Here is a 25,705-nt window from a genome sequence, read left to right on the forward strand (position 1 = left end):
CCAGTAATACTTTGGTGAGGAGACTTACACATCCTAGACTTTTTAGGAGGGTCTAGATGCCTAATGTTTTATCCCTTTGTCAATCCACGTGTCTGGAAATAATGCCGTTACACTGTTGGGAAAGATGGAACTGAAGCTACAAAGCGCATGCGCAGACAGAATGATCAGCAGAAAACAAAAGGTACAATACATACCCTCAATCACCCCCAAAAATACAGATCTTAAATTTGAAAAAAGAAAAATGAAGATATTTTAGAAAATTCCGAGATGTACTAATGAGGTGCAAATGTAAATATAAACATAAACACATAAACAAACAAAAACTACAACCAAATCAAATCCCCACTGTTTTTGCTCTTAGTCTATTCAGCAGCCAACGGACTTTTAGATGACACAAGAAATCAAAGATTGCTAGTATCTATTAAATTCTCCCTTTTGATTCAGATTACTCTTAGTTTTTCTGAAACTGCCTCATTTGACTTACGGTTTCTCTGCTGTAACTGGCATTCTTATTTACCTACAACTACTATTTACAGCCACATATGAGGTATCAAAAATAATTTAGTGATTCTTATGTTATTCCAAAAGGATATGCCAGGATTAGTAGTCTCTTCCCTTACCCCTCTCCCCTACGCACTCTGTAAGAATTAACACTGAATTATACAACTTGCTCAAGACCACAGATCTTTACAAGAGCCAAGGCTTAACTCCACATTCCTCACTGCTAATGGAAGTCCCTCTAGAACACAATTTATGACCCCATTTCGTGAACATTTATGCCTGCCTGTTCCAATACTACCTGAAATCTAAGATGCACCCTACACATAGCCTAACTGTTTCATGAGCCCCTCACACCTCTTGTCTAGATCTCTTCATGGCCACGCTTTTATCTCATGCTGAATTAAAAGATTTCAAAAACAAAGCATTTAAAACCATTCATTTTGAAAAAAAAAAAAAAAATTAAATATTGTATCTGTGTGTGTTACAAAAGCAAAACAAAGCAAAACAGTGATTTGTAGGAAAAAATAGAGCAATGTATAGTTTAATGCCAATAAGACCATTGCCCATACCAAACCATAGTCAACAGATTAGAATACTTCCATCCACAGCTTTGTTGTGAAATAAGAATGTCACTCACTGCTAGAGGGAGTGTAAGCTCAGATACAATCTTTTGGAGGGTAATTTGGTAATAATAACTGTGAAAGTAGAAAATGTGTATGGTCTCTGATCCAGTAATGTCACCTCATAGAAGTAATTTCCCAGGTAGCCAAAGATACATATATAAGAATGTTCAGTGCAGCATCTTACGTAAGTATGAAAAACTGAGAATCACCGAAAGGCCTATCAATAAGAGAATGGCTTCATAAAATGATATAGCCATATTATGAAATACTGAGCAATCATTAAAAAGAATGAGATACATCTGTACATGCTGATATTAAAGAATGTTACATGAATATAACAGAGTTTGAATGAAAAATACAAGCTGCAGGATGGTACACCTATTATGATCTCATAACACATGCACAAATTATACTTGCATAAAAAACACATGAAGAAAAGATACACACCAAACCATTAACACTCATCTCTAAGAGTGAGTTACTACTCCTTACTTTATGTCTTCTATATTGTTTCAATTTTTTTATAATACTTTTCTAATATTTTAAAGAAAAAAATATTTTTATTGTTTATGCGCATATATATATATATATTTTTTTTAGACAGTCTCGCTGTTGTCACGTGGGCTAGAGTATAGTGGTGTCATCATAGCTCGCTACCACCTCAAACTCCTGAGCTCAAGTGATCCTCCTGCCTCAGCCTCCCAAGTAGCTAGGACTACAGGCACACATCACCGAGCCCAGCTAATTTTTCTATTTTTAGAAGAGACCATCTCAGTCTTGCTCTTGTTGCTCAGGTTGGTCTCGAATTCCTGAGCTTTAGGGATCCTCCTGCCTTGGCCTCCCAAAGTGCTAGGATTACAGGCATGACCCACCTCTCCTGGCCTCTTATGCATTTTAAAAGAGATGAAATGACACTTTTTTCCCTCTACATCTTCTCTTTTCATTAAAAATTTTTTATAATACAATGAAAGACTAGCACAGATTGGAAGACAGATACTAAGAGATCCAACAACTAAATTCAACGTGGAATGGAACAGAAAAAAGATACTAGTGGAAAAACTGGAGAAATCCAAATTAGGTATGTAGTTTAGTTAATAGGATTGTACCAAGCTTGCTTTCCTCATTTTGATAACTGTACGATGATTATGTAAGTTGTGAATATTAGAGGAAGTTAGGTAAAGGATGGATGTGAACTTTCCACCTTATTTTCACAACTTCTCGGAAGACTAAAAATTATTTCAAAATTTAAAAAATGTAAAACCTTTCATATATATTATAAAACTTCACTGTTTTCTTTTCCAAGCTTGCTTCTTGTTCCGTATCTGTTAATGGGACAATAACCACCCAGTCAACAGGCTCAAAATCTCAGTATTATCTTGACTCTTCATTTTCTCTTGTGTCCTTCATATGTAGTCAGATGTGAAGTACAATATATTCTACCTCAATATTCATTGCATTGCTTACCACAGTTACCTCCAACATCAATTATAGTTCAACTATAACTCCTTCCCAATATGCATTACTTGCATAATTACCTTCTAAAAACACGGCTCTCATCTCATTCTTCCGCTTAGAAAATTTCAGTGGCTTCCAGTGCTTATTAAAGACCAAATTCCACCAATGAAAGTCTTTTCGTTACCTAGTATGAAACCTACACTTTCATTTAAGCTCCTCTTCACAAACTTGCCCAGTTATTCTCCAAAGAACGCCCTTGGGTTTTCTAAAATACTTTCAGGAGGTCTGTGAGGTCCAAATCAATTTCATAATAAAACTAAGATGTTATTTGCCTTTTTCACTCTCAATATCTCATGAGTATACAATGGAGTTTTCCAGAGGTTTAATGACATTTGTATTGTAACAGATCGAATGCATAAGCATATGTCAGAATCTGGCTGTCATCTATAAGCTTGATTATAATGAGATTTGGAAATGTGTAAAACAATACTACTCTACTTTTTTTGTTTGGGAAAATATGATTACTTTTCATAAAAACGTTATTTATGTTAACATGCATTTATTGTTATTTAAAAATTATTTACTAAATATTTTTAAACTGTTTCAATTTCTTACATTGTAAATATCAACAGATATAACCCACACAAACAAAAGCTCTTTGGGTTCCTAAATACTTTTAAGAATATTAAAAGGGGCCTGAGGCCAAAAAGTTTGAGAACTGCTGGTCTAACCTGACTACCTAAATGTCCCCTGTATATGGTTAAGTTTTCCAGCCTTCATAATTTTCCTTCTAAAATAACCTTCCTCTCATCTCCCATGCCCAAATTTTACCCATTCTCCTTAACAGTGGCTATTTTCTGAAGGGCCACTTTGAAAAACATGTGTTTTGGAGTCACTCAGACATGGATCAGATCTTTACTAGCTGTGTGACCCTGGGCAATTTACTTAACCTCTCTGAGTCTCAAGTGTACCATCTGTAATATGGGGTATCACTGGTTACTTTAAAGAATTGTATCGATGCTTCTACTGTAAGCGTTTGGGGGAAAAGAAAAGAATTGTATTGAGAAGTAAATGAAAATACAAAGGGAAAGCACCTAGCTTAATACCTAGCATGTATAGTAGATGCTTAATAAATGCTAATTTTTGCTCTTTCTTTGCTCTTCTACCAGAATGTTTTTTTAAACCAGAAATTTTACACATTTTATTCAGGGATTCCTCCACAATACTAAGCACAATGCCTTTCACGTAAGGTGTTTGGTATTATTTGAGTCAAATAATAAAATTTAAGGGATAATGCGATCAGAACATAAATATCTCAAATTTCAATCTTTTAGAAATGAAATGATTAGATTTGGCAACAGAATCAAAATCAATTACTCTCTTATATAGACATGCAGACTACATATAATAAAAAGCATAAAAAGTGTTAAAAGAGAATATTGTAGTTCACTTAAAAACACTAGAGTGATCCTTTAAATAACATAATGAAACCTAAAAATGAATATCAAAAGAATGTTAATCATTAAGATATTATGCCATTGCCACAACTATTTTTAATTTAGAGAATGTATACTATATATGCTAGCAAAGTGTCCACAGCCACATAAAATTACTGTTAGAAATTTTTGCTTTGGTTTTATAGGTTTAGAAGCCCTCAAAACTCTAAATATTACATAAATATTCCATCTTTATTGTTTATTTAGGATGCTACTGACCTATTTTTCAGGACATGGCTTTTCCAAGAGGAGTTAGCATTTGTGCTGAACTGACCCAGTCTCAAAGTTGGTCGTCTTTTAACCACCGGCAATCCTTAGTGACAGAACTGCCCACAAACAGGGCTGCAGTCTGCAGCATGGACAGAGATTTTTTTTAAAAAATCTTGTTCTATACTCAACCAGCTGGACTAATTATAGAAGTTTATTAAGTACTTACACATCCTTTCTGACAGGCATCATTCTGATTTTATACTTTCATCCCCACTATATCCTTCTGAAGTTTTAAAGATCTAACATAATAGTATGAGATTATGATGCTAATAAAAATCCTCACAAGTCACTGGTCAGACACATCTGTTGATGATTAAACTAGGGCATAAAATTCAAGGAGAAATTACTCATTTGTAGAAAAAAATATTTTCATAAGATGTAGTTTAAAAGGTACAGGAAAGAGGGTCTGTCTGTTCCTCTAGATTCTTTGAAGCTTAAAAGTTGCTGCAGTGGTTGTACCTCCAAGGAAATACATGTAGGAGTAGCTATAAGCCTCAATGGTTACCTTCTGAATGTGTTGATTAAAGTTTGGAACGCTGTAGGAAGTCCTGGAAACAAAGTTTCTCCTAGGACAGACAAGTGATCTAGTGAGGAACTGAATAATCTTAACTGAGGTAAACTACCTTCTAAAGCAAAACTAAAAACTGATACATGAAACATTAAAAAGTAAGGTTGGCTGGGCACAGTGGCTCACGCCTGTAATCCTAGTACTCTGGGAGGCCAAGGTGGGAGGATCACTTGAGCTCAAGAGTTCAAGACCAGCCTAAGCAAGAATGAGACCCTGTCTCTGGGGGAAAAAAAAAAAAAGGGTTATAAGATCTGATAAATTCTTAAAAGTCACAAGGATTACCTCAGAGTTTACTTCCTATATACCCCTTTAAACTTGTAGCACACTTCAGTACTGTACTTAAATATAAATAACCTTCATTAGTTAAAAGGTAGGTTATTGGAGGCATAGGAAATGTTAATGATTTCTTTTTATTTGCCAGTTATTACAAGTAGCATTCAGGGCTGCTGGATTTTGCCATATAGGCCATGTACCACCAAATCTAAGGGACACCATTCACATAAAGTGAGTGGTGCCTCCCCGGAGCTCTGCAAAGTTTCAGAAAGTCACACATAAAGGAAATGAACAATGTATCCCTTAAACCCAATTAGGATGTCACTGTCTTGGGTAAACAAATAGAACTTTTGATGTGGAAGCAAAAGTGATGGTGTTTTACATCTGACTAGGACCATGAGTACTTATTTAAACGTTACTTATTTTGACCATGTGTTGAAAATGGAAAGAAAACAATGGCAAACCTAGAACTCCAAAAGTAAAGTAAAAACAGTGACATCCTAGTAGAGGGAAAATAAAAGTTTTTTTTGTTTGTTTTTTTTTTTCAATAGACGGTGCTGGGTAAATTAGGTATCCATGTGGGGGGGAGGGAAATTAACCTTGACCCCCTACCTCAAACCATACATGTTGGGTGCCACATAACAACATTCCAGTCAATGACAGACCAAACATATTAATACAATGGTGGTCACATAAAATTACAATGGAGCTGAGAAATTACTATTGCCTAGTGACCTCAGAGCTGTGTAACATCATAGTGCAATTCATTATTCACGTGTTTCTATTGATGCTGTATAAACAAACCTACTACACTTCCAGTCATATAAAAGTATAGCACATACAATTATGTACAGTACATATTACTTGATAATGATAATAAACAACTATGTTACTGACATGTTATTTACTATAGTTGGTTTTTTTTTTTTTTTTTTTTGAGACAGGGTTTTGCTCTGTCACCCAGGCTGTAGTACAGTGGTGTCATCATAGCTCACTACAACCTCAAACTCCTAGGCTCAAGCAATCTTCCTGCCTCAGCCTCCCAAGTAGCTGGGACTACAGGTATGTACCACCATGCCCGGCTAATTTTTTCTATTTTTAGTAGAGATGGGGTCTCACTCTTGTTCAGGCTTGTCTTGAACTCCTGAACTCAAACAATCCTCCTGCCTCGGCCTCCTGCGATTACAGGCATGAGCCACTGTGCCTGGCCTATACTATACTTTTTATCCTCATTTTAATGTGTGTTCTTTCTACTTATAAATGTTATCTGTAAAACAGCCTCAGGCAGGTCCTTCAGGAGATATTCCTGAAGAAGGCATGGCTATCAGAGGAGACAACAGCTGTGCATGTTACTGCCCCTCAAGACCTTCCAACAGGACGAGATGTGGAGGTGGAAGACAGTGATATTGATGATCCCGACTCTGTGTAGCCGAGGCTAATGTGTGTGTGTCTCAGTTTTCAACAAAAAATGTTTAAAAAGTAGTAAGTAAAGTAAAAAGGTTATAGTAAGCTAAGGATAACTTATTGAAGAATTTTTAATAAATTTAGTGTAACCTAATTGTACAGTGTTTTGTAATGTCTACAGTAGTGTACAGTAATGTCCTGGGCTGTCACATTCATTCACCACTCTCTGACACAGCCAGGGCAATTTCCAGTCCTACAAGTTCCCTTTGTGCTAAGTATTCTATATAAGTGTACCCTTTTTAATCTTTCATACCTTATTTTTCCTGTACCTTTTTAATGCTTAGATATATCTAGACATGCAAATACTTACCATTGTGTTACAATTGCCTACAGTATTTAGTACAGTAACATGTATAGCTTTGTAGCCTAAAAACAACAGGCTATACCATATAGCCTAGGAGTATGGTAGATTATACCACCTAGGTTTGTGTAAGTACACTCTATGACGTTCACATAATGATGAAATTGTCTAATGATGCATTTCTCAGAATATGTCCCTGTTGTTAAGCAATGCATGACTATACAATAATCAAGTCAAAATAGGCTGTAGATTTAAATATGCAAGGTAAAATAGTAAAGTTTTTAAAAGAAAACACAAAATGTCTCATGACCTTGGGGGAGGCAGACATTTCTTAAACAGGACACAAAGAGAACTAAGCCTAAGAGAAAAAATGGAAAAGTTGGACTTGATTAAAATTAAGAGCATCTGTTCATCAAAAGACACATTAAAAGTGTGAAAAGGCAAGCCACCAAGTGGGAAAAAATATTTGCAATACTACATATATCTGACAAAAGACTCATCCAGAATATGTTAAAAAAGAAAACTGCTACAGATCAATTTTTTCTTAAAGCCAACTTAAAGAGGTACTTTACAAAAGAAGCTATCCAAATGGCCAATATATATATCAGCAGGGGCTCCACTTCATTAATCAACAAGGATATGCAAATTAAAACCAAAATGCTATGCCACTGCATACCCAACAGAATGGTTAAAATGAAAAAAAAGAAAGTACATGTGTTAGCAAAGATGTGAAGCAGATGGAACTCTCATACACCACTGGTAGAAGAGGAAAACTGACAGTAACCGCTAAAGGTAAACACAGAAATACTATATGACCTAGCATTTCTACGGCCAGATGTATACCTAACAGAAACATGAATATATGCTCACCACAGTGACATTATTTGTAATAACTCCAAACCAGAAACAACCCAAATGTCCACCAACAGGAGAATGAATAACTTGCAGCATATCCATGCAAATGAGAATGAGTGACCTACAGTTCTATGCAACAATATAGTTGAATCCCACAAACATGTTGGGCAAAAGAAGCCAGAGAGAGCAAAGTTCAAAAACAAGCTAACCTAATCTATGGTGACAGAGGTCAGACTAGTGATTTACCTTGAGAGCAGAAGAAGAGAGAAAAAAGGGTTCCTAGGGTCCTTGTAATACTATTTCTTCAGCTAGGTGCCGGTTTCATAGATTTACTTGGTAAAAATTGATCAAGCGGTAAACTTTATTATCCTATATTTGAACAAAAAGTTTACATTATAACTTTTTAAATGGATTTTGTCATAATGAAGAACACAATGATAGTATCAAAAAGATAGGCAAGGATATACAGAATTCATATAATGTAAAAGATGTCTATCAATAATGAGACCAGTTATAAATCCATATATGAAATGAACATATTACAGTAAGCACACTGTGTGCTTTGTGTGTGTTTCAATTTCATTTCCAGTGGCTTTTAATCTAAAATTGAAATGCAGTGTTGACTCAATTTTCTTTTTTCCCTTTGAGACAAAGTAAGCTTAAAACAAACCACCCTATATCTAAACAAACATCATCAAACTGGTGAAAGTGTGCCCCAGACAAAAGTAGTCTGTACCAATGAAACGATTTTCTATTCTGATTAATATTCAAATAAAAAACTAGCCAGGGGTTTGCCTGGGCAAAGTGATGCACGCCTGTAGTCCCAGCTACTCGGGAGGCTGAGGCAGTAGGATCGCTTGAGCCCAGGAGTTCGAGGTTGCAGTAAGCTGTGATGACACCACTGCACTCTAGCCTGTGTAGAGCAAGACGCTGTCTCAAAAAACAAACAAACAAACAAACAACAACAACAAAAAACCACCTAGGAGTATCTAAATTTCAAAATAAAAAGATATTAATAAGCAGTAGATTAAAGGACAGTGTCCTTATATCATTACTGGAAATAAAAGCACTTATAAGCCCACAAAAATGTGTACCTAATGGATTTACATAGCCTTACGTGGCTAAGTACCTCTATTCTAGTTCAGATTTCTATAACCAACTAGACACAAAAGTACTGAAAGGTCTGAAACTGAATTTTAAATTAGCACAGATGGCATGTTTATAACACCCCCACAATATGCTGAGTGTTCTCCATAAAACCAACCCAGACACTATCCCTGCCTCTAGGGGACTTAAAATCTAAAAGTAGATGAGGCAGCCTAAATCAAAGTAAACAAATAAAAGGAAACAAAGACAGGAATGTAAGAGAAGGGGCCTACGTTAATCTCCGAGCTCCCAGAAGGCTAACAGTCCACTCTGAACAGTGGAGAATGAAAGCCAACAAGTGAGAGCTGCCTTATTTACCATAAAACTTAATATGACACCAGGCAGTAAATATTCCCTAAAAAATTATGCTGACCAGGCTGAAAACGCTTTGTTGTTTTCCAGCTTCAACAGTCAGAAGATCTAAACCTCTGTAAAATTATAGACGTAATATTAATATATACTCTACTGCGTGTGTGTAAAGGACATGAAACAGCTTGTGTATAGGAGCTGATTTACAGTCCAAAATTGAAATTACTGAATCCAAAGCTTATGAAAGCATTATTTGAATAGCCCTGGTTCAACCAGCAATTAATTAATGTGACACAACCATCTTTACCTCAAAACTCTTAAAACAAGACAGTTGTTCTCACTGGATTGCATTTTTCATGTTGTCTCTAAAGGGATAGCTGAGCTATATTTGGTGTGTCTGTAAATAAACATTTCACGGGTTTACAGTTCAGGCCCTGATCTCCTTATCCAGTTGACTAGAGCTATTTCAATAGAGAGATGTCAAACAATCATTAGAAATGCCTCCAAAAACAGAACCTTGTTAAGGCCTTGAATTAAAAGTACATCTTGATTTTAAACCATGTAGATTCTTCCCGGAAGACTTCATACTGCTGACACTATCCAACTAAATAAGTTACAGGAACCAAATTCACTTCAGCAAACTGGTCCTGGCTGCTTTGCTGTGTCTTTGGATCAGGTATCTCTGGCAAAGGCTGTTTAAAAAGTAATAATGATGCAGCCAAATTCCACACAAAAGGAAGAAGATGAAGAAAACAATTACACTGTTGACTTTGCCACGTTAGAATAATGTTTATTGAATATGAACTATAAAGGATGAAATTCAGAATGAAAGTTCAAGGTCAGTATTAGAGACATTATCTACCCAGTGTCTCATTTCTGCAACCACTTTCCCAGTGATCTTTGCACCAGCCACAATGACTCAACTTCCCAAAATACTATCTTGCCTCAAGTGTCAAACATACCTGTTTAAATATCCTCCCTATATATATAACAGTTCCATCAGAGGCATTACATAAATAAAAAGTATTTTTTATTTTATATGTTGTTTCTCAGAAGAATCTGAGAAAAGCCAGAGGAGAGACATTTCAGGATAAGAAGCCAAAGGCATAAGCCAGGCAGACTGGATTACAATATCTGGGACCAGAACAGATAACAGGAGTCTGAAGAAATTGCCCAGACCAGCAAGTCTTTGGGACTTGACTTGAAGGGCCAAGTAGGGGTAGGCACAGGTTGGTCAGACCAACTCAAGAGTCAGGTGATACAAACATCCTATAATTTTTCTCACATACCTCACTTTTCAATGCCCTCTGTCACCACTCTAGCTCAGACCCTTCTTGGATCTCACTTGAACAACTTCAACATCTTGATTGACTCTTTTCTCTACCTACACGCTGCTGCCAAAATCATCTTCTTAAGGTACTACATCAAACCTTTTCAGTGTTTTCCATTTGCCTTAAAGTAAGATTTACATATCCTTAAAATGGCTTCCCAGAACTTCCAGGGTCCAACTGCTTCTCTCCAGCCACGTCTGCAACCCCTTTCCCCCAGTGCTCTCTGCACCTGCCGTAAGGACTTTCAACTCCCCAAAATGCTATCTTGCCTCTGGTTTCAAACACGGCTTTCTTTTAAATAGAAGATTCGTAATCACTTCCCATCTCCAATACTCTCTCTCACTCAGTCATTTATTTTATCTAATTTACTGTTACTTTTCCATCTCGTCTTAAACATAATTTCCTTGAGGAGGTTTTTCCCCAAACCCATCAATGGGTCATTGTATATTCCCAGAGAACTCTGTGCTTCCTTTTCCTTGACAGTCATAAAGTTATAGTGACAAACAGTGAACTGTCTTGAGCTCTATGAGGGCAAGGACACACACTTAGTGCTATGATTAAGAATGCTACTTCCTTTCTCAAAAACCTCCAATGGCTTCCCCAAGCTTCTCCTTTAAGTACACATTTCTCAGCATGGGCCTTCCTTCACAGTATGAAACTTGATGGTCTACTATTCCCTGAATGATTCCCAAAAGCAGGATTATCTGCTCCTTCCCAAATAAGCCAAGCACTTTCTAGTGACTTAATTTCTGTAGCTTCTGTTATAAACCTGGCTCCCCTCTTTCAAAATGTTCATCTTTCCAAACCTATCCAATTCCATCTTCTCCGTGAAATTTTTCTTGATTTCCCTCAAATAAATTTGGCCTCTCCCACCTTTGACTCTCTTCCTGTTCAAATATGTTGTATTTTCTTTATGGTCCTTTCTTAAGTCCATCTGGTTGTTACAGTATTTTTCTTACCCTTATTAATTTTAAATTTCTTTTAAATGGTGATACTTCACTTTTCTATATAACTGTATCTCCTTATTGCATTTAGTATACACCTTATATCAGAAGGTGCTGCATAAATGCATCAACTTGAATCTTAAAAATCCATCATATAAAACAACTAAGTATGTGGTTAAAACAATCTTTGAAGTATAAAAGCCACCTGTGAAACAGATGGACGCTAAATGGAATTAGAAAAGTATGTTATGTTACCAGTACAATAGAAATACATCTTATTTGCATCACAAATAATTGCTCTTTAATCAAAGAGTAGGACTTATTGACTTTATATTATACATTAAGATGCCAACATTTATTTCAATTCTGACATCTCAAAGTAAGTCAATTTTAACTCAAGTCTCATATACCTGCAGAGCCCAATGCCAATGCTCAGGGTTTATTATTGTGACCAGTTCTGCTGTTTGCTGAACAAAAACAAATAGCAAATAACATTATTTAGGTTTGCTTAAAATTATGAAGCACAAGGAACTATAGAAAGTACCGAGTTCAACCCATTAAATTTCCAGATGAGGAAAATAAAGACTATGAGTTTCTTGGCAGAGGTCACAAAGCCAAAGCTAGGACGAAGGTTCAGACCATCTGACTCCACTCCAGCATTCTTCCCGCTCCAAGTCAATATTCACCTCCAAACTGCAATACCTGGAGCACAATTATTCTCAACCAGCACTGGAGCAAACAATGCCCCAGTACTGAATTAAGGCCATTTGCACATTTTTAACTATGCTCAAGAGAAACAAAGTTGTGATGAGTGAAGGAATGAAAGGAATTCTTTTTATCTTTTCTCAGGAGCCTTTTATTTTACAAAAGGTTAGAAATGAACACTACTTTGTAAGTGTTCAGGAGAGTGTTTACGTTCAAAGACACACTGAGAGGCAAGAAAAACAAGATAGGAAATTACATTCAACTTCAAAAAATACATGACAGAATTTTGACACACAGGAGAATAAGCTACATAGAACATTTTGAATGCTCCATTATCAAAACTTACTATTTACTTCATAATAACCAAGAAAGATGGCGCTTCAGGGGAGGGGGGAAAAAAAAAGAAAAGAAAGAAAACCTAGCTACCTATTTCTTAAAATGCACATAAAACATGAACATACCTACCAATATCTACCAAATATTTGTTATTATTTATTACTTCTTACAGCTCCATCCCTAATAACTGGCATACAGTAAGCATTTAATAAGTGTTTGCATAATAAATTAACTAATATCTCTAGTATCATTCACTGCTATTCTTGAATACTATGGCTGTACATCAGTAACTGTAAAATTCTGCTAAGGTAGAAAAGAATGAACATTGACAGTTTGTATCAAATGAAAATGTTTCCAAAGCTAGAACATTTTACATTATGTCTGTGTATGTGTATCAATATATACCTCTGCATATACATGTATATATATTCTTTCGCTCTTCTTCTACAATGTGTATGTATATGTATGCATATATGGCATGTATTTTTGATATTAATTTTACTTAAGGATCTAATGTTTTAGAACAATGATTTTCAAACTTTCCTTACAGCAATTCATAATAAAAACATTTTATACACAACCTAGTAAACGTATACACTGGGATACACATACGTAACTAAAACAAAAGTTTCATGAAATAATATCCTTACTACGTGCAAAGCACTAATATTTTCTATTTCATTTTAAAAAGCAGATGTTAATGATTCACTAAACTGTTGTGGAAGCACATAAAACAGCAAAAAAAGATACTGAGGTGGTGTAAACCTTAGTTCGGAATCCATTTCTTAGAAATAACCTAGAATCAATTGACACCAACCAGAAATGTCAAATTGAAGTCTAGAAATTATTAAACATTGTTTATTCAAAAGTGGTGTTGGACACATGGAAGGCTTTATTATTGTGTTAATAAAAAAAATACAAACTATATTCTGGGCCATAAAACAAGTCTCAAAAGTGTTAAAACCTCAAATAATAATGGAATTTGTTCTCTGAGCACAATGGTATTAAATTAGAAATCAATAACAGAAAGCTATCCCTAAAAATCACCCAAATATATAACAAATAAATATTTCTAAATAATCCAAGGGTCAAAAAAGATTAAAAGGGAAATTAGAAAATATTTTTAACTAAATGAAAGTAAAAATAAAACATATCAAAATTTGGGGAAAGCAAAACCACAGGCCAGAATTTTACTGGTTTAGAGAAGAACAGTGAGCCATCAGGTCCACCTGGTTTCCTCCAGTGCAACCCAAACTCTGCTCACAATAAGGGGGTGGCCACCTGGAGTGAGAACAATCAGATTGTTTTGTGAGGAAGCTTAAAGTGAAGGAACCAACTCCCCAGCTCACCCTGGTTGGAGAGGCTTTTTTAAACTGAAAGAATAGGAATCTAAATAAGCAATGTGGTGTCACTGGAGGAGAAGAGCCAAACAAATAGAATCACACATACACAGGGCAGCAGGAAAAACATCCAGAAACAGGCAAAATAGGAGGTTGCAAAGCATGATGGTGAGATGGGTAGTACTGTGTATGTATCTAGATGGTAGCTTCCTCCCCACACTAAGGCCAACTCCTGGAATGAAGTAGCCTCTTATTACTGTATGAAACCAAACCTTTATAGATTCATTCCAGAACCAAATGAAATGCAGAAAAACCTCAGCTTCCCAGAGGCCATCTAAACCAACCCAGGCCAGAAATAGAGCCTGTCTTGCCTTCAATACCTGTTCTGAGGTGGCCTAACAACTCTTCTGGTCCCCATATCCCACAAATCTGGTTCATGTTATATATATTCTGGTTTCATTTATTCTAGCATTTCACAGGGACAAGAGGAGAGAGGACAAGTATCCCATTTTTAATTCAATGTAATATTGGTTCATCCACTATAAAAAAAAAGGAGAGAGAGAGCCAATACATTAGTAGACAACCATTAACTCAGGTTGATGGCTAAGGGTTAGGTTTATCATTGTGATTAGGAGCACCCATTAAATGAAAATAAAGGGCCCATACATTTCCTATGTGTATTTCAGGAAAAGAAAGTGAGCAAGGATGCCACTCTGCTGTACTGGAGGCAATCTCACATCCTGCTAGGTTAGGTTTTCATATGTGCCTGGCTTCCTAAAATAGGCATAAACAGTCCTGTTTAGTTCTATGCTATTTATTTCCACAGAGAAGGTACCTCAGAACTTTTTAACTATAATAGGTAACCTTGTCCTTTTACACCTTTGCTGAGATGAAGAAAGAAAAATATATGATATATGATATCAGAGGCAAAAGAAAGACAAAGCTTAACTACAAAGATTTGAAAGCAGAAAAATTCACATGGTGGCTTGTCTCAAGATAAACCGTTTATTATCTATCAAAAAGCATAAATACTGCGTGCCCCTTCTTTTTGTTGTTGTTTTTAAAGTTGTATCCTTCTTTCTTGAAAGAACCAGTCCTGGATGTAATCTTGTAATCTGAATAGTTTACTAATCAAACCCACTGCAGGAACTAAACAACTGTATCAATTCATAAACCATTATCTCAAATGAAAACTTCACAATGAAATGATACTTTCGACAGAGTATTTACGAACTACAGCTAATTTTTCTAAAACCTTTTCGAAAAGAAAAATTTAAAGTGATGAAACAAAGATGATCAAAGTTAGATTACTCATTTACAACGTTAAATGATCCAGTATACATTACTCTGGAGCAGAGATTTACAATGCATAATCAACACACTGAGCAATGCTTTAGTAAAAATGATTAAGTATGCCAAGGTCTTAATTACAATACCACTTTACAATTGTATCGAACATTTCAGTTTGCAAAGCACTTACATCCACAAACTCATTTGATTCTACATGTCTTTCAGTTGAAATACAACAGATATAAGATATGAGTCCATGTGGATACGTGAAGCTACACACTGAGGTGGTAAAAGAGATGGAATCTGGAGCCAACCAGCTGGTTTGGAGTCCTAGCACTGCCACCTACTACATATGTGATCCTGTGCCTCAGTTTCATCATCTGTAAAATGGAGATGATACTGTTTCTACCTATTGGGCCTACTAAGGATTAAATCATTTAATATATGTCAAGTACTCAGTGTCGAGCACGGCATAATCACACACCAGTTACTGTTAGCAGCAGCACCACGGTGTACATAAGACAACTGAAGCCAGTAAGCCACGCGGCCAGGAATAAAAACCAGGCCTTCTTCACTCATCCATCCACAGAAGGCTGAGTTTTTTAAGTAGCCTAAGGTTTTCTAGACTGACATAAAGTGTTTAATGTGACATTCTACAAATCAAAAAATTCAGCAGCTCAAAATACCATTCATAAAATGGTATTTTAATTTATGTTGATATATACATTTTAGATTAAATTGATTATTTAAAAAACCCAAATGTTCAGTTCTGGGGATAGAACTACAGACTAAGGAATAGTTCTCAGTGTTGCTGTATTTGTAAAACAAAACTCTTTTGTTTCATTTTTCAAAAGACAAAAAAAAAAAAAGGCAACAAGCCTATCATACCACATCATGCTAGTGTGATGATCACTACCTCAAATTCTTTATCAAGTAAAAAAAAAAACTAGATGGAAATATACTAAGATGATGACAGTGACTGTACTAAGATTTCCTTTTTTTCTTCCAGTTTTCTGAACATTCAGTATTGTGATATAATATTTATAATTTTAAAAATGATTCCCCCAAAAAAGTATGTCAAGCACTGAAAATAATATTGGTAAAAGAAACACTTCGAAATTAATTCTAGAAACTAACAGATGCCCACTTAAAAACTACCCTCTTTTTTCTGACATGTTTTGGGTATCCTTCCTCAGACTTCGTTCAAACATTTTTCCTTTAGTGATTGAGGTGACTGTGATAACATCTTTCACTGTTATCTAAAAATAGGGCATGGGTGTGTAAATTTATGAGCTGAAATGCAAAACTGGCACAGGATGTCTAAATTAGAGCACTAAATCATTTAGTGTACTCTAGTATAGAAATATATTTTAATCATTGATATCCACATGCTTTGTATGTACATATCTTTTTAATTCAACCATCTTTATTCTTTTCATAGTGAAGAAATATGAAATTGAACATTTTAACATTCTTAAATATGCCAAATCACCTCTTAAGAGATTATCCCTGAGCAAAAGCACTCCTCCACTACAGGCCTCCAGATCCTTCTTTAAATAAGGAGAACAGACCAGAACATCAGCAGTTCTCAATCGTCTTTTCACCCCAGCCCATCTGAGGGATTCAACCTCTCTCTACTTTACAGCAATGGGACAGTCTGAAAACATCCCACAGGTGATTCTGATGCATTGCCCTAGAAGCAGTTCCCCTACTGGTACCCTCCCCTACACTACTGCGGACTTTGAGGTTCTACACAGCTCTAAGGCCTGCCACTTCAGGTACAAGAAAATTACATACAACCTAATGACCTGGAAAAGATCTGACAATGTTACTTTAATACACTTAAGAAGAATGGCCAAAAATTAGTCTATCTTCATTTGTTGGAACATGCAAGATCCAAATAAGAATTTGTATACTGATGATATCAAAGAAGGCTTCATGACTGTTCATATGACAGACAGCATCTCTGTCCTGGAAGTGTCTTCTAACCAAGGAGGCAGGCAAAGGAGGAAAAGTTCAGAATCAGTTAAAAGAATGACTCCTAACGTTTGAGGGAATGGTGTGAATGTGGGATTAACGGAAAGGAGATTTGTGTAAGTCAGCTTGCCTATAACAGAAAAGAGAATCCACAGATGGACACATGGAGATGTGATGTTATGTGATCCCCAATTACTTCTCCAAAATATCAATTTGTAACAGGTTGGACATCAATTCTATGTAAGTGATATTTTTGTCCTGGAGAACTCTATGAAAATAACCAATCAACTACTAAAAAAAGACTTGGACATATGCCATATTACAATTATAAATATAAGTCAAATACGCTGGCTCAGCATGGTGACTGACAAGAATTGCCAAGCATGGTATTTACAGAGGGTGTCCATATGTCTTTGAATGTCCACTTAACTGTGGACAAATTCCACAGCATACGTACAAAGTCATGTGAAAAATTCTCACAACTAGGAAAGAAGGAAATAGAATTCGAAAACTTCTTTGGAAAATGTGTGTTGTCTGATCCAAATGTGAACCAATATTACATCATCATTAATAAGGATGCAAGGTATGCTACAGACGCTGACTGGGGCTTCAAAATTCGGATTATTTATATGAAAAAGTGTGCAATTGCATTATCTTCAAACAAAAAAAATTATTACCTAATAAATGCTGATTGTTAACTGTACATTTTATAGTGAGATGACCCTTACATAGAACAAAACATAACAGGGATCCACACATTTAGTATCTGTAGTTTCGACATACATTTAGTATTTGAACCAAAAAAAAAAATTGGCAGAGTCTAAAAGTTGCTGTCCTCTGTACCTAAAGATGCCACCAGTGGTGAGTAAGAATACAATGTATACATCTCTATCACTGCACTAACATATGCTACTGCTGTAATGACTCATGGAAAAAGTTGATAAAAATTTTTGGTAGGCATTGATTTCTTCTGAAATCAATCATAAAACACATCGTCCACTGTTGGCTTACCTTGCTCCAAGCACTCCCTATTTAACAAACATATTTTTGATGTTCCCAACATGGACTATAACTGCAAAACCTAAAACTTGGGTCAGTGAACAAACCAACAAGTAATAAAAGTGAACGAGAAGAAATCTCAATTTTGTACGATGTCCACATCTGAAATGGTTGCAATAAATAATACGAAGAGAAGACAGTTCCTTACAGAGTTGGGATGGATAAATATTTGTTTAATGAATACATACATTTCTTCCTCATTCTATACTCATGTGTCAAAGCATCAAAACAATTTAATTTGTGACAGTTTCTGTTGTGTCTCAAACTTTACATATAAGTTTATCATGAGGGGGAAAAAACCTGTTTGGCTTGACTCACTATGAATCACAGCCAGGAGGTCATCTTGTTGTGTATCAGCAACTATGTTTTCACTACAGCTATGTGACCTGAAGTGGCAGCAGCAGAGGTACCAAAATAGAAGGGGCAGGAGCCTTCTCCTGGCTTCTCGGCCGCAAATGGGCTTTTCCAGCCCATTCGGGCAACTCAGCAAGAGCCAACCGCAGAGGAGAGAAAGAACCGAGCAGACAGCTCCAATGAGAAAGGTTGCAGGCCCACCACACCTTCCTTGCCCTCCTGGGGAGCCCGGGGAAGCAAGAACATAAAAGAGGGCAGGTTTGAGAAACAGCGTGGAGAAAACATAGCATGACAGGGGTCAAAGCTAGCCCGGCGTAAGGCAAACACCAGCCGTGACCGTGAGGCACAGATTTCGGGAAGGTCTGGGCGCCAAGGAGGCTCTCCACCCCGGGGCTCCGGGAGCAGCCCTGGCGCGAGCGCGCAGCGGGCCCCTCGCCTGCAAGCACCTCCGGCGACCCGGTACCTGCCCCTGCTCCCACCTCACCTGTCCCGTGCCCGCTGGCCTGGCCAGCGCCTCTGGCCCCTTTGCCCCCGCCGCGGCCCACCCTCCTATCCCGTGCCCTCCTGGCACGTCTCTAGGGACCATCAGCAGGGTCAGCGTGGGCAGGGGGCCCATGCCCGCCCCGCCGCCCCAGGCCCGGCCCCGGCACTCACTTTCTGAATCCGCTTCAGCGCCATGGGTCAGGGAGGGCGGTGGGGACACCGGCCAGCGGGAGGCTGCTGCGGGGGTCGGGGCGTGGGTGGTCGTGGGCTCGGCTCGCTGGCTGCTCGGCTGGCTCAGCCCGGTGGGTCCCCGGCTCGCCGCTGGCTGGCTCGCTCCAGGCGCCGGTGCCTGCTCCGTGTGCGCCCTAGCGCGAGTGTGCGCGAGTGTGCGGGCGGGGACGCCGGCGAGACTCTTTTGTTTCCGCTTTTGCTTCTGGGAAGGAGCCTGCGCCCTCCCTGCCGCGCCCCGCCCCGCCTGGCACACTGGGAAGTGTAGTTCCAGCCCTGTCCTCGGCCGCAGGCCCCCGGGCGCTGTCGGGTTACTCACGTTGACCTCAGTAAGCCAGCGTGGGGTTACAGCTGTGGAGATCTGAAGTCGTTCTCTGCAGTTTGAGTTAGAGCAACTCACTGAACCTGAGGCTGGGCATCTGTCAAATGGGGCAACTAATGACCTCCTAACGCACTTGAAGGAATTTCTAAATCTTCAGAGTTAATCATTACTTATCCAATAAGTGCTACAGCTGATCTTGTTATTTTTACCTTTACAGATTTCACTGTCTCTTCTTAAACATATGAACTGCCTCGATTTCTCATCCTGCACACATGCACAGACTCATACCTATTATGACTTCTTACTTACCTCCTTAGTTCTTAAGTTCTTATTTCAGAGAAAAAAGGTGCCTCCTCTGTCCAATGCGCAAATCTTGCCTTGTCTACGCGCACATATGTCCCTCCTCATAAATTACTGCCATTGAATTCTGAATTCTGAGCTTCACTCCCAACATTAGCTCCTTCCCTTCCGTGGACAGTCCCTGCTCAATAGCCTACTCGCACTCCACACTCTCTTAATTCCTATGCACTCGTGTACCAATTAAAACCTGGCTTCTGCTTTCAGCACCAGCAGAATCAGTTTTCACCACGTCACGCTTGAGCTTCTAATTACCAAATTCAACTCACGCCTTATCTTGCGCGATGTTTTTGAACCGTCTGATTACTAGCCACCTTTTTGCTTTTCAAAACACTCACCGCCTCTGGCTTCCACAGCACCATGCATGATAGTGGGATCTCCTCTGACTTTCTCTTTTCTGTCACTAGCCTGTCTTCTCAAGCATTGGAGTGCCCCAGAGTTCAAAGGAAGAATCTCACTGATGCAACTCATCTTTTTGCACCAGACTATAAATTGTCAGCTAGTGAACAAACTATGGATTGACTGTTCTTGGGTCGCCATAGGTGACCATGGTCCAATCAGCTGTGGAAAGTTTGGAAGTACTGTTGGGCAAAGGTGCTTCTGGAAAACACCAGCAAGTTCTTGGTATCCTGCAGAAAGGTATATTTGGGCTAGCTTGAAGCACCATTTTTGTGCTTCAGAAAGAGGAACACTACCTCCACATTGCTCTTTTTAAAAGGCAAGCATGAAAGTGTACTTTTAAGTAGGGTACAAACTCTCTGATCTTAGGTATCAGCTGCTTTGGAAAGTTGCATTCCCATACTGATAGTATTTGGAAATCATGTTAGAAGTGAGGCCAAGTTCACCTGTTACCACTATAAGGAAGCACTAGTTGCAGGTAGCTCACTGACAGGAAATCCAGAAAAACCACCAGGGTCATTGAGTGGACAATCTTGATCATCACTCTGTACACGACAAAAATACACACTCAAGCAAGAGCTATGGACAGGGCAGTTTTGTTCATAATGGCCCAGGATGCTGGCATGAATTTCTCCCTGTTCCAGGATATCCTACATGCTACTAAAAGACACACTGATCATATCACTCTATTGCTTAAAAACCGCTATTGGTTTGTGACACAGAAGCTCAGTGCTTCCACTTAGTGCAAAACACCTGTCACAATTTCTCCCCAAATTCCTCCTTTCCGTCTATAACTCACACACTGCAGTTAATGTCATGTGTCTTTGCACATGTATTCATTCTGCACAGAATAACCTCCCACCATTCACCTAACAAACTCCTACACATCCTTCAAGACCCAATCCAAATGATATATGCTCTGAGATACTCCTTTACCTATCCACTGAAGTGGATTTATCAATATCTACATTATCCTTTTATTTAAGAAGCAAGATGTTGGCCGGGCACAGTGGCTCACGTCTGTAATCTTAGCACTCTGGGAGGCCGAGGTGGGTGGATCATTTGAGCTCAGGAGTTCGAGATCAGCCTGAGCAAGAGCAAGACCCCTGTCTCTACTAAAAATAGAAAGAAATTATATGGACATCTAAAAATATATATAGAAAAAAAAATTAGCCGGGCATGGTGGCACATGCCTGTAGTCCCAGCTACTCGGGAGGCTGAGGCAGGAGGATCGCTTAAGCCCAGGAGTTTGAGGTTGCTGTGAGCTAGGCTGACGCCACGGCACTCACTCTAGCCCAGGCAACAAAAGCAAGACTCTGTTTCAAAAAAAAAAAAAAAAATCAGACTACATGGGAGGCTCTGGCAAGGGTTTTTCAATAAAAGTTCTTTAAATCAGCAGTTCTCAAGTGTTATCATGTTCTCAATTTTTTTGCATGCATAACTTATTTATGTATATATTTTTATTTCAAAATATTAAGAGGGTACAAATGTTTTTGTTACATGGATTCATTGTGTACTATAATACTGAAGTCAGGGCATTTAGTGTGCCTGTCACCAGGATAGTGTTCATTATATCCCATAGGTAAGTTTTTATCTCTCAGCCCCCACCCCCTCCCCTTCTTGGTTTCTAATATCCTTTACATCTCTTTGTGCCCATGTGTATCCATCGTTTAACTCCCACTTATTAGTGAGAACATGTGGCATTTGTTTTTTCATTACTGAGATACTTCTCTTAGGATAATGGTCTCCAGTTCCATCCAAGTTGCTGTGAAAGACACTATTTTATTCTTTTCTATGGCTACATAGTACTCTATGGTGTGTGTGTATATATGTATATACACTCTCTCTATATACACACACATATATATCCACACACACCATATTTTCTTTATCCACTCATTAACTGATGGGCACTTGGGTTGATTCCCTATCTTTGCAATTGTGAATTGTGCTGCAGTAAACATTCAAGTGCAGATGTCTCCTTGATAAAATGACTTTATGTTATTTTTTTTTCTTTTGATAAAATGACTTCTTTTCCTTTAGACAGACATCCCGTAGTGGTATTTCTGGATCGAATGATAAGTCTACATTTATATCTTTGAGGAATCTCCATACTGTTTTCATAGAGGTTGTACTAATTTGCAGTCCCACCAACAGTGTACAAGCATTCCTTTTCTCTGTATCCACGCCAACATCTGTTGTTTTTTGACTTTTTAATAATGGCTGTTCTGACACGGGTAAGGAGATATCTCATTGTGGTTTTAATTTGCATTTCCCTGAGGATTAGTGATATTGAACATTTTTTCATATGTTTCTTGGCCATTTATTTATCTTCTTTTGAGAAAATTCTGTTCATGTCTTTTGCCCACTTTTTAAGGAGCTGTTTGTTGTTTTCTTGCTGATTTGTTTGAGTTCTTTGTAGATTATGGATATTAGTCCTTTGTCAGATGTATAGTTTGCAAATATTTTTTCACATTCTATAGGTTGTCTATTTATTCTTTTGATTATTTCCTTTGCTGTATGCAAACTTTTTAATTTAATTGTCTCAATTATTTATTTTTGTTGTTTTATTTTTTCTTTTGTGAGACAGAGTTTTGCTCTGTCACCCTGGCTAGAGTGCAGTGGTTTCATTGTAGCTCACTGTAACCTGAAATTCTTGGGCTCAAGGGATCCTCCTGCCTCAGACTCCCAAGTAGCTGGGACTACCGGCAGATGTCAACATGCCCAGCTCAAAACCCTGCAGTTGGTTCGTGAAAATCTTACTTGTTAATGTTCTTACTGTTACAATTAATATTGCCACATTAATTCTAAAAACATGGATTAAATGAATAGAAGTCAATAAATTTTGTTTTTCATTAAAAAAAAAAAAAACATGCCCAGCTAATTTTTTTTTTTTTACTTGTTATAGAGAAGGGGTCTTGCTATATTGCCCAGGCTGGTCTCAAACTCCTGACCTCAAGGGATCCTCCCAGAGTGCTAGTATTACAGGCATGAGCCACTATGCCTGTAATTTTTGCCTTTGAGGTCTCAGTCATAAATTCTTTGCCTAGGCCTGTATCTAGAAAAGTTTTTCCTATGTTTTCTTCTAGAATTTTTATGGTTTCATGCCTTACATTTAAGTCTTTAATCCATCTGGAATTAATTTTGATATATGGTAAGAGATAGGGGTCCTGTTTCATTCTTCTACATGTGGTTATCCAATTTTCCCAGCACCATTTATTTAAGAGAGCATCCTTTCCCCATGCTCTCAAATTTTAAATATGTATCAGAGTTTCTGATTCAGTAGGTCTGGGGTGGGGCCCAAGAAGCTGCATTTCTAACAAGTTCCCAGGTGATATTAATGCTGCTGGTTCCACTGCTCTGGATCTTTCATATTCAAAGTATGGTCCATGTACAAGTAGCATCAGCATCACCTGAGAACTTGTTAGAAATAAAGAATCTTGGGCACCACTCCAGACATGCTGCATCAGACTTTGTGGTTTAACAAGATCCCTAGGTGATTCAAATGAACATTGGAGTTTAAGAAGCACTATGCTGGAAGCCACTGATACACCAGGAGCTTCCAAAAATGCAAATTTCATTTAAAGAATCTAATTTAACAAGTCTTGAATGAAGGTCTGGAATCTATACTTTTGAACAAACTTCCCTGGAAGTTCTGATGAAGGTGTCTGAGGACAACACTTTTGAAAATCTCCACCTTGAGCAAAACTTTAAATCTGTCCTCATCTATATCTAAAGCAATAAATGTCACATTTGTTGAAAACGAATAGAGTTCAAAATTGGTGTCCTTCCAACTCAAAGATCTATGATTTGTGCCAAAATAAAAAAAAAAAATCTGTTTTTTAATCAATAGAAATAAACCTAAAAAAATAAGCTTACAAGATTATTTTTGTCTTTCCCAGGGCAGATTTACCTCCCAACAAAAGAGAAATCACACTTTTTGAAAATCTACTTTGGCATCTTACAATAATAGTTTTCACTTCAGAATTGCTTTAAACTTTCCAAAACATTTCACATGCATTTTTGCAACATGCAAATACATGTGCAACACATAGTAGTTCAAAGTGTTTATTTAATCTCTCACTCTTTCTCCCAGGAGATGGTTTCAAAACATGGTTTGTGGTCAACTGCATAATTAATTCAAAAATATTACTTAATGTCTACCATATGCCAGGCACTGAAGACACGTGATGAAGAAAACAGACAAGAGTCCTACTCTCAAATAGTACATCAAAATCCTATGGGATGGGGAGGGAGTACAAGTCTTGCTAAAAATGCAGATTTCTGGGGAGTAGCCCACACTCACAGTAAATAATCCTTGCCCCTAAGATCACTTCTATTTGCGGTATTACACTGTGCTAGGTGGTAAGGAATATGCAAAAGAAAGAATAGAATTACTCCTACCTTTCATAAACTTAAAATCTTCATTGAAGGAAGATATCAAAAAATATATAAAATAAATAAGTAGCAATGCAACAGAGTATTTATTCATCGATTCAACAGCAACAAGAAAATTTCCCAATAGCCAAACAAATGATGCAGAGGATAAGAGCTAAAGATGTTCAAAAAGAACATTATCATGGACTGGAGGGTAAGGGAGAAGGGAGAGATAGAACTTAAATGGAGAGAAGCATTTGGATAAGCAGAAGAATAGGTGAAAACCCTTCTAACATAAGGAAATGCACATGGAAATGACTATGAAATGTTCCACAAGGAGGCCAGGGTTCTTTTTGGGGACTCATCAACCTCTCAAGTTCCCCCTGCCCCTGTTTTTCCCCCCCAGACCCTCTTGGAAACCCACAGCAGGTTTTCGATTTCTTCTTTTCACTTGTATTCCCTAAATTCACAGACACTCTTACTTTGAGGCTTTTCAGGAAGCATTTTGATACTAGTAACAGCAAGGAAATTGATGATGTTAACACATGTAACGAACAACAGTGGCATGACAAACTTGTAAGAATTCTTCAAAGCAAATATACCACAAAACTATTAAAAGTCTAAAACTTTTAATAACTAAACTAATAACAAAACTATTAAGAATTAAAAGGGCCAGGTGTGGTGGCTCACACCTATGATCCCAACACTTTGGGAGGCCTAGGCAGGAGGATTGCTTGAGGCCAGGAGTTCAAGACCAGCCTGGGCAACATAGCAAGACCCTGTCTCTACAAAAAAAATAAATAAAAAAATTAGCCGAGTGTGGTGGTGTGTGCCGGTAGTCCTGGCTACTCATGAGGCTGAGGTGATAGGATTGTTTGAGCCCAGGAGTTTGAGGTTACAGTGAGCTATGCTGTACTCCAGCCTGAGCAACAGAGCAAGACC

At 37.7% G+C, this 25,705-nt stretch overlaps 1 protein-coding gene across 1 annotated transcript in view; it reads right to left on the reverse strand.

The window, feature by feature from the left end:
• UBE2D1 (ubiquitin conjugating enzyme E2 D1) overlaps positions 1–19,465 on the reverse strand; it is a 30,509-nt gene extending 11,044 nt beyond the window's left edge. Inside the window, exon 1 of the mRNA XM_069460628.1 lies at positions 19,252–19,465. Coding sequence (XP_069316729.1) covers positions 19,252–19,275 — 24 coding nt within the window. The 5' untranslated portion in view covers positions 19,276–19,465. The remainder of the gene's footprint in view (positions 1–19,251) is intronic.
• Between the last annotated feature and the right edge of the window lie 6,240 nt (positions 19,466–25,705).

Source organism: Eulemur rufifrons, chromosome 28 (genome assembly GCF_041146395.1).
Source record: "Eulemur rufifrons isolate Redbay chromosome 28, OSU_ERuf_1, whole genome shotgun sequence".
Classification (NCBI taxonomy): domain Eukaryota; kingdom Metazoa; phylum Chordata; class Mammalia; order Primates; family Lemuridae; genus Eulemur; species Eulemur rufifrons.